At 46.1% G+C, this 15,513-nt stretch overlaps 1 protein-coding gene across 12 annotated transcripts in view; it reads right to left on the bottom strand.

Annotated features, from left to right (window-relative positions):
- The window catches only part of HnRNP-K (Heterogeneous nuclear ribonucleoprotein K), a gene marked incomplete at its 3' end in the record, with an annotated part of 884,016 nt that overhangs the window by 57,890 nt on the left and 810,613 nt on the right, over positions 1 to 15,513 (bottom strand). For all 12 annotated transcript variants that reach the window (XM_070091461.1, XM_070091458.1, XM_070091460.1 and 9 more), the window contains 4 exon segments: positions 6,839 to 6,943; positions 7,079 to 7,151; positions 11,595 to 11,638; positions 12,953 to 13,009. In XM_070091461.1, coding sequence (XP_069947562.1) covers positions 6,839 to 6,943; positions 7,079 to 7,151; positions 11,595 to 11,638; positions 12,953 to 13,009 — 279 coding nt within the window.

The following is a 15,513-nucleotide window of genomic DNA, read 5'->3' as shown; positions in this document are numbered from 1 at the left end:
TTTCCAAGAAATGTTTACCTTCCAGTGACTTATAATGAAGGCCCAACTAAAGAAAAATAAAATAAACCGCAATAAGACTGTTCAGTGACCCGCTCATCACTATAGACCGAAAGCCCTAACATTATTTTTGTATGCACGAAATTCAAAGCACCATCAACATCCCACAATTCCTGATGCTGTCCTTCCCCTAGCTGACTTTGACGAAGCCATCAAGAACATATCCATGAAGTCCTCCCCATGACCAGACTTCTTAATAAATAAATAAAAAAAAAAAAAAAAAAAAAAAAAAAAAAAAATAAAAAAAAAAAAAAAAAACTCGGGCCTTTATTATTTTCTGGAGAAAGAGCCTGGATGCTGGTTTCATCCCACAGGCATTAAAAAAACCCTGATATTGCCTTTGGGGACTGGCACCTGGTGATCCTGTTTCCTCTCAAACTTCTGTATTTCGATAATTCTGATATCTTGGATAGTGAATGCTGGCAAAATGTTTTCTTAGTGTCCATGGTGCCCCGTAAAACATCGGCCTTTTATCTAAAGTTGGCAGCAAAGAAAGGTCCTCGGGATCTTAAAAGTAAGTATCGTATTTTTCACAATTTAGAAAAGGGTGAGAACAGAATATAAGCTTAACACTGCACAAAAAAAAATAAAATATACGAGCAAAAGTTAAAAAAAAAAAAAAAAAAAAAAAGCAGCAAAGTCCAAATGTGGCTGTGTACTCCACTGATGTAACAACTAGATTCAAAAAAGTTATGTAATTACATGTAACTTCTGACACTGTACACGATACTAAATATTAAAGAGCTACCTGCTCCTGTAATACTCTATAATCACAACAATAAAGCAATAAAATTATAGAGAACCAAGAATTCGTGGTGGATGGCTAAATTTACTCAGGCGCCAGACTCTGAAGGTGAAGAATACATTACCTCACTGATATACACCTCAATATTACTCCAGTACTATAACCCCCTCCCCAGTCTCCTCAGTGTAGCACAGTATATTACCTCTATTATACTTCCACTTCTATAATGCACAACATTATCTCCCTAGTATACGACCACATTCTTCTCTCTGTAGCTTAACGTAACCCCCTCTACTGTACCTCCAAACGTAATGAAGTGCACAATATTACCCAAGTATTATAGCCATTATCTGTGTAGTGTAAAATATTACCACAGTACTATACTCCCATTTTTCTCTGAATACTCAACCAAGGTTAAACAGTAGAATACTGTAGAGTTAATTAACTCTCCCTCAGGCTTCACTACAACACTAATAGAAAATATCTCAATAAAGCAGTGATGGCAAGCACAACTAACACCAGCATATCACACAGTACTAGGCTACAACCATTGTGATGCCAGGGAGTGGGAACACACTGGCACCATGCCTCCCTGGACCCCATAACCATTACGTGTCTCGCTAACTCTTTAGGATTTTAATCAGGGTAAGGCGAGAGGGTGAAGGGGAAAACACGCATTGCAGAACCAGCTTTCATTGGCACTTTCACTGCGAAGAATCACTATTAAGTTACATTAAGTATACATAGTATACATACTCCTGGGAACAAAACTGAAAGTCATAGTAACAAAATAATTTGGAGCTTTTGCCGAGAGGTGCACAGTGCTACACCTAAGAACTACAATCTTCATAACCGAGGCGATGGCTGCCACAAATAACCATTAGTTTGCCATTCTAATTATAGCCTTAATTTTTAAAGAGGTGGACCGGAATGCCAGCGCAAGGCCTCTGTCAGATGACCAAAAGCTTCAGCGGCGATCATCGTATGAAGAAGACCCGCTCAAGGAAACAATTGTAATGTCCCCTGACAAGTCTTGCCTAACCTAACAAGAAATCTAAAGCAGAACCTAGACTGATCACACACCTTTAAGAAACTAGACACCAGCATTGTCAACCTCTTTAGCAGGGCTACTCAACAAAGACCTAGGCCTTAAGTTTAGGCCTAAGTTTGCTAAAGGAACCTACAACTAATGAAAAAAATAAACCCGATTAGATGCAATTATCGGCAACAGGGCCGGGTTATGGAGAGACTGGGAGGGGGCAGATATCAAATAAAGGTAGCGTTTCAGATTTTCAAAAAGATAACATACTACACAGGGTATACTCACATACCTGTAGCAAGTTTGAAACTTTTTAATTCTTTACTGCTTAACTTTCAATCACTAGCGCGAGCACAAGCAACAGTGGTACAAGGGACAAACGTGTTCTTGCAAGAAACCTGGGATCAATAAAATTTAAGCAGAGTACTTCCTGCATTAAGTACAGATCTATGATACTTTACAAACTATACGACCCAGCTCGCCTCTTCACGGGAGTGTACATTCCAGTACTGTGCTTTTATATTTAACTTTATAAAGATCAACAGTCCCAATAAAAGCTTACCCTGCAACGTGGGTCTTCACTGTTGTTAGCAATATGGAATCTGGATCCAGAGAAGATAGCGAGAAGGAAGGGGAAGAAGAAAGGAGAGGAAGGAGGGTGAGGAGAAAGAGGGTAGCGAAGAGGGTACGGAAGAGAAGTGGGGAACATAACCAACACTCGAGGTGAACAGTACACAGCATGTAAGTATACCACAAGCCAGTGCCAACAAGCAGTAAGTGCCCAGAGGGGGCAAGGAAAACAGTGAAGGCACCAGGAGGAGGGTAGTGGTGGTGATGGAGGAACCAGGAGGGCGAGGGTGGTTGTGGTGGTGGAGGAACCAGGAGGGCGAGGGTGGTTGTGGTGGTAGAGGAACCAGGAGGGCGAGGGTGGTTGTGGTGGTGGAGGGCCCAGGAGGGCGAGGGTGCTTGTGGTGGAGGGCCCAGGAGGGCGAGGGTGCTTGTGGTGGTGGAGGGCCCAGGAGGGCGAGGGTGGTTGCGGTGGTGGAGGGCCCAAGAGGGCGAGGGTGCTTGTGGTGGTAGAGGGCCCAGGAGGGGTGGTGGAGGGGTGGTTGTGGTGGTGGAGGGGTGGTTGTGGTGGTGGAGGGCCCAGGAGGGGTGGTGGTGGAGGGGTGGTTGTGGAGGGCCCAGGAGGGGTGGTTGTGGTGGAGGGCCCAGGAGGGGTGGTTGTGGTGGAGGGCCCAGGAGGGGTGGTTGTGGTGGTGGAGGGCCCAGGAGAGGTGGTTGTGGTGGTGGAGGGCCCAGGAGAGGTGGTTGTGGTGGTGGAGGGCCCAGGAGGGGTGGTTGTGGTGGTGGAGGGCCCAGGAGGGGTGGTTGTGGTGGTGGAGGGCCCAGGAGGGGTGGTTGTGGTGGTGGAGGGCCCAGGAGGGGTGGTTGTGGTGGTGGAGGGCCCAAGAGGGGTGGTTGTGGTGGTGGAGGGCCCAAGAGGGGTGGTTGTGGTGGTGGAGGGCCCAAGAGGGGTGGTTGTGGTGGTGGAGGGCCCAAGAGGGGTGGTTGTGGTGGAGGGCCCAAAAGGGGTGGTTGTGGAGGGCCCATGAGGGGTGGTTGCGGTGGTGGAGGGCCCAGGAGGGGTGGTTGTGGTGGTGGAGGGCCCAGGAGGGGTTGTGGAGGAGGGCCCAGGAGGGGTGGTTGTGGTGGAGGGCCCAGGAGGGGTGGTTGTGGTGGAGGGCCCAGGAGGGGTGGTTGTGGTGGAGGGCCCAGGAGGGGTGGTTGTGGTGGAGGGCCCAGGAGGGGTGGTTGTGGTGGAGGGCCCAGGAGGGGTGGTTGTGGTGGAGGAACCAGGAGGGCGACAAAATTTAAGAAAGTTATGGAAAGAGAGAAGGTTGAGTAAGGTTGGAGGAGGGGATCAATACAGGCCACTTGCCCAGTACCCTGGCTGGTGGTGTTGGAGACCAACACTGCACCAACACTGGTGTTTGTGGTGGAGTGCGGCCTAAGTGGCGAGGGGTCTGAGCTAGGCAGTGAGGGAGACACACAAGATCGATTGCCACGCTGGGTGTGGCTTGCAGGAGGCGCTGCTGCTGCAAGTGCTGTCTGCCTGCCCATGATAGTTATTGGCTGCTACTGTTGCTCTTCTTATTGGAGTTGTGGTGCTAGTGGTTCTTCCGGCTATTCGGGATGGTATCGTTGCTACTACTAGTAGTGCTGGTGCTCCTGGTGGAGGCGGTGCTGGTACTCCAGTTGGTGCTAGTGGTGGTGTTGGAGCTTTGGGGAGGTTGTGCTTGGTGATGATGTGACCCCCTGCCCAACACTAGTTGTGCCCAAACACTGCCTCCGCCCCCTCCCTGCCCATCAATAACACTCGTGTCACCTTGCCCGCACAATATAAACAACCTAACATCCTCAACCTACACACCATCACCACATCCCCACTTTACCTGTTATTCATTTTTTTTTTCACTATTTTATGGATGGTGTTGGTAATCCTGGTGGTGTGGTAGTTACTCCTGGGGCTTGGTGGCACAGCCGAGTACAGTGGGCCCTCACTATCATGGTGGCCATGGGCGGCGGGGCGGACGAGGCGGGCGGTGTTGCGCGGACGGCGGGTGAGCGGAGAGTGAGGCCGGGCCCGCGGGTTACCTGGGTAATCCCGCTATCGACCGCCCTCCCCACAACCCCTTCCCCCACCTAACCGCCCCCCCCTACCAATGCCGGATCGCCGTCACCCCTCGTGCCAGACCCGTGCCCCCCTCCCAATAGGGGAAGGGGGCACCACCTGGCAGGCCACGACACACCTGGCGCCACGTGTCGCACGCGCCCTCACGCGCACGCACGCACATGTCCCCTTACACGCCTGCCTGCCCGCCCGCCTCCATATCCTCCCCCTTCCCTCCCCAACCTACACTCGCGCGCACGAACGCACTACCCACACGCCACCTACCACACAATTCAAATAGCAATCAATATTTCCTTGAATAAGTATCCATTTCCAATTTATTAGCTGGGTAGCAGGCATGTTAAAGCAACAATGAGGACAACGTAACAATGTCAGCAGCAACCATTACCATACTGCCATGCAACGCTCAGTATTGTAGCCAGTCTTCCTTGCAACTTTCCTAGCAATAAATTGAAGACAACTGGAATAAAACAACAGTTAAATTTAATAAAATCGAATCTAAGAGTGTAAGAGTACCTGAAGGCTATCACCTGGTAGCATTAAGACCTATAGCACCACCTGAAGGCTATCACCTGGTAGCATTAAGACCTATAGCACCACCTGAAGGTTATCACCTGGTAGCATTAAGACCTATAGCACCACCTGAAGGTTATCACCTGGTAGCATTAAGACCTATAGCACCACCTGAAGGTTATCACCTGGTAGCATTAAGACCTATAGCACCACCTGAAGGTTATCACCTGGTAGCATTAAGACCTATAGCACCACCTGAAGGTTATCACCTGGTAGCATTAAGACCTATAGCACCACCTGAAGGTTATCACCTGGTAGCATTAAGACCTATAGCACAAATAATCCCAGGATCCAGCTCAAAAATTCTCACACGAGCTGCTGAATCTAAAATTCACGTTAAGCCAGCAAATAGGGAAGCAAACACTACTGAAAAAAGACCTTTCTTCCACAAATAATGATGACCTTATACGAAATATTACAGTACTTAAGATTGTATATTCACATGACAACCAAATCGTAGTCGAGACTCGTGCACTGGGGTCCGGACAAGCAAAATACAGTTATGAGCGGTCCTTCAAATTCAACCTAAACAATGATAAAATTTAAATTTAATATATATTGTTTCATATAGGGAGGTGTCACCTCTAGAACTGACTGGGGACCCACAGCCTCAGAAGAGAAACGTACCTCATGGCAAGCTCCCAGGAGCCGAGTGTTTTCTTCTACCACCACTTATATTCTATGTTTGTGAACTTTATTGGCAAATAAAATGCATTAAAAAAGATACAATGGGAAGGAGAACATGTATTACACCTGAGAGCTTACATCTACAACTTTCCAGCAGTGGGCCGTGTACCCAGAATGATGCAGGCATTTTCCCTCTAGATCGCAACATGGAGTCTGACAATAGGAAGCTGGATGACCTGAGGTCCTTTGTTTCCGTGATGGGTTTTCAGCTTAACTCTTCAAGGAAAGAGTACACTTGCCCCATGCTCCGAGGGTCTCCTATCTCACTGACTCAAGAGCATGGTGCCAGCCCTCTATTTGATCTTCTGGGTCTTCCCGAAACTGGCAGCGTCACCTTCAGCTTAAAATCCCTCATCCTTTACTCCTTGGAACACGAACAAGATGCATCATAATTTGCACCTGGAAAATCCTATAGGGACTAGTCCCAAATCTGCGCGCGCACACACAAATCGCTTCTTATGAAAGCAAAAGACTCGGCAGGTGGTGCAACATCCCCTCCCCCCCAATGAATAGCCTGGTCATGGACCGTACCACGGGGGTGTTGATCTCCGAAACATCCTCCAGGTAGGTAGACTAGGGACTCTTCCGTACCTGCCAGAGTGCCATCATCTAATTACCAGATACTGAGTTCGCTGTTCAAGCTGGAAGCAAGTTCTCTTACCGCCACGCAGAAAAGAAACTGAGCAAGCGGGTCTCCCTGCTGAACACACACTGATGAGGTATTTCAAGCTCGCCAAATAAAAACTGATTTTTTGCTGTACCTAGCTGAAATAAAGGGGAAAAACTGCAGTATCGTTACGCCTCCGATATGACAGTGATGAAATCAGTGATGCGAGTGATGAAAGTGTTTCTTTTTTGAGTCACCCTGTCTCAGTGGGAAACGGTCGAAGTGTTAAAAATAAATCACAAACATTCAAAATATTGCAGCTAGCAGTGTTGAAACCCACGGTGGTCTGTTTCCACGAATGTGGCTTAGAAGAGAGGCCTTATTAACCAGTTTCCCTGAATCCCCTTAGTATACTATCACTCTTACAGCGTAGCAAAATCCAAAAAGTGTACTTGCCTCGCGTAGCTCCTTTATCTTGCTGCCTCCCTTGCCGATGATGCAGCCAGCCTGGCTCTGGTGGACCAAGATACGTGCATCTGATTCTGATCCTTTCTGCAGTGCCTGCGCCAAATGATACCAGGAAGACACGCACAAATATAGAATTTTACAAAGTAAATGATAAGCGCAACATGTTGGAGGCATTAATATAAGATCAATATAGCATGTGGTAGAACATCATGTAGGTTCTTAACTTACCTCATCAAGACACTCGAGAACTTCAGTCAGTACTTTAAGGACCACCTCCTCCGACCCACCGATCGTCAGCACTCTGGAATACACACGGTACACCTCCGTCACACCCTACACTCACCCTACACCTACACACTGAACATATTACAAAACACGGCACATCTGTCACACCTTACATTAGTACATAAACCTCCGTCACACCCTACACCTAGTACACCAGCACCTACAATTCACACTGAGCATACACACACCCCACTTGTCACACCCTACAATAGCGCGCACACCCCACCTGTCACACCCTACAACAGCGCGCACACCCCACCTGTCACACCCTACAATAGCACGCACACCCCACCTGTCACACCCTACAATAGCGCGCGCACACCACCTGTCACCCTACAATAGCACGCACACACCACCTGTCACCCTACAATAGCACGCACACACCACCTGTCACCCTACAATAGCACGCACACACCACCTGTCACCCTACAATAGCACGCACAAACACCATATGTCACCCTACAATAGCACGCGCACACACCAGTCACCCTACAATAGCACACGCACATACCATCTGTCACACCCTACAATAACACGCACACACCACCTGTCACCCTACAATAGCACGCAATCACCACCTGTTACCCTACAATAGCGCACACCCCACCTGTCACCCTACAATAGTGCACGCACCCACCTGTCACACCCTACAATAGCACGCACACCCCACCTGTCACCCTACAATAGCGCATGCACCCCACCTGTCACCCTACAATAGCGCACACACCCCACCTGTCACCCTACAATAGCGCACGCGCACACACCCCACAACGATCTTGTCATAACACATTGGACGCAAGTAGCCAACACTAGACAATAACAACATGTGACCAAGTACAAGACATTACACCCAACAACAAACCAACTAGTGTAGTGTACATTACTTGTCACTACACAACTTCATACCCGTCACTCTACAACCTCCCCCACCCCCAACACACTGCACACACCAGAATAAGCTCGGCCCCCAGATGCACACCCACCCCATGTTGGGGTATGCACAGACTGCTAACAGCTAAGGCAGATACAGCCCTGTATAAAGGAAGTGTGCTGCTGCTCCTGCTAAAGACAAAATGTTTACAGGTGCATGGCTGAAGGAGTTACTGAAGCTCACCACACGTGAAAAACACCTGACAAAACCAAATGATGTGAATGGCTGGAAACTGAATATGTCGGTAGAAGCACTGTCAGTGTAATCTGCAAGGTGGGGAGGGGTAGTGAGGAGTAAGTGGAGGTAGGAGTGAGGCGTCAGAGGGGAAGGAGCGAAGGTCAAGAAGGATGGAGAGGTTAGGAAGTACGGAATATCAAATGGGGGAGGAAGATGGTGAGGAGGAATGGGGGGGGGGGGGGAGAGGATGTCTGGAGGGAAGATAGAGGAAGTAGGCGAGGGTGGGGTGGTAAGGGGTGAGAGGCGAGGGAGTGGTGGTAAGGGAGAAGGGAGAAGAGGAAGAGGGGAGCGAGTGAGGAGGTAAGGGACGGGAGATGGTATGGAAGAAGGGGAGTGGGAGAGGAGGTAAGGTGGTGGGGGGGGGGGGTTGTTACAGTTATTTACCAACAACTACAGAAGCAGCAGAGCTCAAACAATTTTTTTTTTAAATGTCTGATAGTCGTAGTACGGGAAACGGTGCAAACTGGCTGCTTTCCTACCTTTGTTAACAGTAATTACTTGTTGATGATGTTATATTTAACTATTCTATTATACTCTACATCTGGTCATATTTACTCTTCCTAAAGAATAAAAATGCACAATACTCTGACTGGAATAATACACACAACCCGCACATAGAAAAAAAAAAATGGCGTTTCAGTCCGACTTGGACCAATAGCAAGTCTGACCGAAACTTCGTCATAAGTTACTTTCTCCTATGAGCGGGTTATTTGGGTATTTACTCTTCCTTTTATCTGCCATCTAGGGCACCTCTAAAGCTTCTGCCATTTTTTCGTAACATTTTTTTAATTTTGGGAGTTAGGCTGTAGCTTACTTACATTTTTTTTCCGAGTGCACTTTACACCACTTCTCCACATTCCCATTTTGATTCATCATACTAGTTTTTCTGCACTACCCCCATCAAAACACACGCTTGTTATTCTGAGTAAAGCAAGATGTACTGGTACCTACAAATGGTTGCGAAAGCTCTTGAAGTGTGGCCCGAGGCCGGACATGCCTGCCGGCACATGGCATTAGCAACAAATTTTTGTCTGTATATAAAATTTAGTACATAGAAATTCATACTTGTGGTGTTAGCACAAGCTCCTCCAATACCCTACTTGGCCCATCACCTTGCCAAGATATTCTGACCACTATTTCCTTTGAAAGTAAAATCTTGTATAGTAATACACTTGTTTCAGTTTTATTATTTTTCCTTTTTAGTCTTAGTCTTGTGAACATCCAATAAGTTAATAAATGCACACTCCCCATATAATACTGTCTTGAAGAATTGATGCGACTTATAGCAACTTTAAACAAGGAGTTCCAACTTTATTTTTATTTGGCGGGGGGGGGGGGGGTTGGTGGGGAAGGATCGAAGGGGAGATTTCAGAGACAAAACAAAGGGAGGGATGGTTGCAATGAAGGGCAGGGGGATGGAGGGTTGCAATGGAAGGATAGGATGGGGGGTTGCAATGGACACAGGATTACAATGGAAGGACTTTATAACATTGCACAAAACGAGACGTGTGCAACACCTGGATATCCTTATTTGAAGAGTTTTCACCAACCAGTGGCTATCAATTCAATAAAGAGGTAACCTCAAGGTAAAAATAAAAAAAAAAAAAAAAACTGTAGACAGAAGAAAATGACAATCACAAGCTCAACCTTACAGTCTCACGTACATAGTTCTGAAAGCTGAGATACTACCTCATCATTACTGTAGTGTCTTCACCTTCAAGTTACGTCAGCATCTAAATTATCAAGTCACTAGTTGGCCAATTTTCTTCGAATAATGATACCCAGGTGTTGCATGTGTCTCTTTACTACTCAAGGACAGGGATAAAAGGTTGGAATCGAAGGGTAGAGAGGAGGCTGGAATGGACAGTACACTGGAGTAGACAAAAAAAAAAAAAAAAAAACATTTAGGTTGACATGAACTATTTAACTGTTACTGATCTTACTGCAAGAGGTGGAGATAAAGCAGAGGACCAAGGTGGACAGATGGAACTGGGAAAGGTTCATAACGAGGGAGAGAAGAAAGTGCGAGGGATGGAAATGAAAAAGGAACAAAGTGGGCTGCAGCAGCAGTGACCAGTAATAGCAACGGTTCACAGTAATGATCAACATTCCATGAAGCATATATATTTATACATAACATTAGAAGCACACTACCGTCATTGTATTCAAGAGAGCATGACATCATCAACCAGGTGCCATGCACCTATCTGTGGCTCGAGTATTCAGTTGCCTGAGGGAATTCAACTCCCTTAACAGCCTGAGTGCAAAACCGCAGTTAGGGGAAAAAATTGTTGCAGGCAATTAACTTGTTGAAATCACAGAAGCGGCTGGTGCTGATGCCGGAGCAGCCTGGTTGATGATTTCACAGGTTAGTGGGTAGGAGACACACTGGCAACTGTTCGTCTGTTGAGACTGGGTGGGAGAGGTTAACAGGGGAAAGGCTGGGGGTGAGCTGACCTAGCTGCTAAGGGTACAGTACATAAATGTCTTTCACTGAGGGTGGAGGTGTGAACAAATACTCAACAAATACTCATCATAATGTCTATGGAGGCCTGAGCCTGGTCAAAATTAAGAAAATAATAGACTCAAGCCTCCACACCATAAATATTATTGCTAGTTTGTATGGGGGCGAGACAGGGAGAGGGGCCGTGTGGAGGGCTCATCCTCAAGCCTGCAGGCGGCACACCACTGGCAGGTGGCTCGCTGGCCACATCTAAACACCACTCACATGGTGATAGACTTTCCACATCATCAACAGACGACTGTGTCTTACTGGCGTGCCAAAATCATCTACACACGACTGATATAGTGAGACTGGCTAGTTACATCCTCTGCACACCACTTAGACGTTTCAACAAGCTTGTCTAACCATCTAAGAGATGGCAGTGTTTAATAACTTGCCACAACACCTACAGACGAAAGAGAATGTTACTGGCTCGCCACATTATCCACAGGCGGCTGACAATGTAAATGGCTTGCCAATTCATCTGCAGACGACTGAGATGGTGTCACTGACTTGCCACATCATCTACAGGCGACTGAGACACTGTGACTGGTTTGCCACATCATCTAAATACCACTGAGACAGTGTGACTGGCTGGCCACATCATCATCAGACAACCGAGACAGTGTGACTGGCTGGCCACATCATCTACAGACGACTAAGATGGTGTCACTGCTTGTTACACCATCTACACTTTAGCGAGATGGTGCAATTGGCTTGCCACATCATCTACAGACGACTGAGAGATTTAAGGCAAAAACGATAAAACAGTAAAAGAGACTAATTACCGTTCGGGGCCTGGGCAATCGGGCACGGTAATACTGGCTGGATTCTGCTCAGGGGGAGGGGCGTACGTTGGTTGGGCGGGACATGAACCAATCATAGATGACCACGGCCGTCAGTCAGTCGAGAGGGGGCGGGGCCAACATAGGATTGGTCAGAAACAAGTTGGTATTGACCAATCGGACGTTGGCGGGACATCGGGGGCAGCCGCGGTGGCAGGGGCATAGGGAGGGAGAAAAGGCTCTAGTTAACATACCGGCACTCACAGGTTACCTCCTAGCTTATCTTTTCATATCAACATGAGTATAACACAATGATAGTAGGCTAATGGTTGTATGTGCGCACTAGTTGGGGCGTGCAGGTGGTGACCCTCACCACTACCCACCACCTGTAGTGGGCAGCGATGCACCCACCTGCTCCCACCACCGCTAGAGGGTGGCAGTAGGGAGGTAGCTGCCTGGCCCAGCTGTGATAGTGGGCAGGCAGTGTAACGAGGGAGGTCGCCCACCATCAGATGCCAGCCTGCAGCTACTACCTCCCCACCCGGAACTACCCGAAGAGACTGAACACGTCTGAGTCACTCCGCAGGGGAGGGCATGGTAGGACATGTGAAAGTCTACCTAGCTACACACCTGTCATCCACATGGATACTCGCCTCCCACCACCCCAACCTTTCCATCACCACCCCACCCAACTGCCCTTAAACAGTATATAATGCATATATACTAGTGTAATTTTCTTGTTTTATGCTATACTTTCTGATTGATTGATATTGTGTGTGTGTGTGTGTGTGTGTGTGTGTGTGTGTGTGTGTGTGTGTGTGTGTGTGTGTGTGTGTGTGTGTGTGTGTGTGTGTGTGTGTGTGTGTGTGTGTGTGTGTGTGTGTGCGCGCGCGCGCGTTTAGTAGTGTTTCAGTACATAGGTGCAACTGCACGTCTGTGTGAATAAGCATATTTTTTGCCATTTGGATTGGTTTTTGTGGTGTGGGGAGTATGCAAACATGCGTGTGCCCATATACGTGTACATGTATTTCCTGGTTTCTGTTTGTAAAAGCAGTCTTATCTGTATGAAGTTGGTGGGGTAGGAGGTGGGGGGGCAGGCGTGTACCCTCTGGATTACAGTACCTACTAACATCGCCGGGCTATAACTCAACTTTCAACCAAAAAAATAAAATATATACTGTATGTAATAAGGTTAAATAAATGAATGACGTGAAGACTCCCAGAGGATGTAGCAGTAGGAGGTACTGTCTAGCAGTGACAAAAAGAAAAAATTAGGAAAGGGATGGAATGGGAGGCGAGGGGGGGGGGGTATGGTTGCGGATCCAGGGGAACGGGGCAGAGGGGGAGCCTGGACTACGCACCTCGCTGCGTAAGCGCGAAATGTTCTGGCCTCCCTTGCCGATCACCGAACCCGCAGCCTGCAAAAAAAAAAAAAAAAAAATCTTACATTAGCAACATATTTTTACATGCATTACAAAAAGGAAATATATAAAATAAAAGATCAGTTCTTCTTTCACTTAGGGTTCATATATTTAATATATTTTCTTTCTGAATTATGCTTAAGCAAAATTTGAACAGAGGTAAACATCTTTGAAATAACTACCCTCAACAGTCACACAAATCTTTCTGAATAAAACTACTGTACTGAATTTTCTGGAGATAGAAAAAACAGGCCTTTAGTGATTCACATTTTACACACATTTCTGATTTATCAGTAAACTCAGGTGTCGTACAGTACCTGGGCAATGACATGCAATCAGATTCAATCCAAGAAGAGGAGAGGACAAGTCTAATTCCTTTAGATCAAGTACCCATCACTAGTATCAAGGAGCCTCCCTTGAGGAGAGGAGGTCGGGAGGGGTTAAGTATAGAGCCCTTTTATCAAAGAATTTTTTTTATTATAAATTTCACCCGTAATCGAGTAGACAGTAGTGTTAACGGATTCAGTCGACAATGATTCAATTGAATTTTTGAAGAGTGCATTAGTATCAACCCCTTCACTGTCGGAATCACCAAAATTAAGTGCTGACAATGTCGGCATTTAAAAAAAAAAAAAATAGTCTGAAATGGTCGAATCTTTTTTTTTTTTTTTTTTTTTTTTTTTTTGCAGGAAATAAAGAAAAAATATGGAAAACTTACGGAATTACGCAGGCACAGTTAGCAAATTGGGCGCGAGTGACGCATCGGCGATTTCGCTTACCGAGTGGTAATTTATTACTTAATTTGACCAAATTCTTAATTTCACTAGTATGCTTTCCGTTCTATTGACTGATCACAAGTAACCGCACATTCAACTAATCAGAGTTACCCTCTAAACTGCACAGAGGTCGGTGATTTAGCAAATTAAAGAAATCAAATTTAAAAACCAGTTCCAATAAACAATGTAAACATTCCAGGCACAAACATTTCCTCTTCATTAATTAATCACGTGCAAGCCTTTCCTATAATACACTTGCCCTCCATTTTGAATTACAAGACAAAAAGTAAAACGATTTACCTTATTTCTCAGATAAAATATTACGAAGAATGACAGGGCAAAGAAAGATATTTTAAATAACATGGATCCAAACCAGTGCCTTGAAAGGATCAACTTCCTGGCAGCTGAAGTATGTTCAAGACATATTCCCCTAAGAAAGAAAAACTGGAGAAAGACGCTCCTTCTACAGAAGACGACGAAGAATCACCCAGCTCTTCAAAAACGCTAGATTATCTGATACATGGAAGGAAGTGCTGACCAGGGATGTGGAAAGCATCGAATTTAAGTTAAAGGACTCTTGCAGGACCCAGGAGCAGCTAAAAGCGATTAGTGAAATCAAAATAAATTCGAAATATTTCTTTTCATATGCCAAAAACTAGGCAAATACCACATCTAGTATTGGGCCCCTGCTCAGACAAGATGGGACTTACACATATGACAACAAAGAAATGAGCGAGACACTGAAATACCAATACGAAGGTTTAGCGAGCCACTAATCAGTCTAAAGTTTGACAATCCAAATGATTTTTTTCCATGAACGAGTCTCAAAACTACATCAATGTATGCCATATTTCCAACATTACCCTAACTCCGACAAAAGACTGAGAAAGCCATCGACAACTTGCCCATCCACTCAGCCCCATGCCCAGACTCGTGGAACTCTGTTCATTAAGAACTGCAAAAAAAAAAAAAAAACCCTTTCGCATGCCCTAAGTATACTATGGAGAAGGAGCTTAGACATGGGGGAAATTCCAGTCACTAAAAACAACATAACCCCACTCCATAAAGGTGGCAGCAAAGCATTAGCCAAGATCTATAAACCAATAGCTCTAATGTCCCACATCATAAAAATCTTTGAAGGAGTGCTAAGAAGCATGACTGCAAACCACCTGGATTCCCAAAAACTGCACAATCCAGGGCACCATGGGTTCAGAGCAGGTCACTCCTGCCTCTCACAACTACTGGATCACTATGATATGGTCTGGGATCCACTGGAAGAAAAACCGAATGCAGATGTAATGTATAGACCGCAAAAGCATTTGACAAGTGTGATCATGGCGTAATAGCACACAAAATACGTGCTAAAGGAATAACTGGCAAAGTGGAAAGATGGATCTTTAACTTTCTAACCAATCGAACTGAGTAGTGGTCAACAGAGTTAAATCAGAGGCTGCAATAGTTACAAGCTCTGTTCCACAAGGCACAGTACTCGCCCCCATCCTGTTCCTCATATCTGACAGATGTAGTCAACAGCACCGTGTCATCCTTTGCAGACGATACTACGATCTGCACGAGACATCTATTGAGGACAGTTAACCTCCAAGAATATATAAACCAAGTTTTCCAATGGAAAACAATATGAAGTTCAATGAAGACAAATTCCAACTACTCTGTTATGGAACACTGGATAAGATAATAACTAGAAATGAGTATACTACAAACTGA

This window comes from Cherax quadricarinatus, chromosome 35, assembly GCF_038502225.1.
Source record: "Cherax quadricarinatus isolate ZL_2023a chromosome 35, ASM3850222v1, whole genome shotgun sequence".
Lineage (NCBI taxonomy): Eukaryota > Metazoa > Arthropoda > Malacostraca > Decapoda > Parastacidae > Cherax > Cherax quadricarinatus.
The sequence above is the reverse complement of the archived record's forward strand: the minus strand, read 5'-3'. Positions and strand labels throughout refer to the sequence as shown.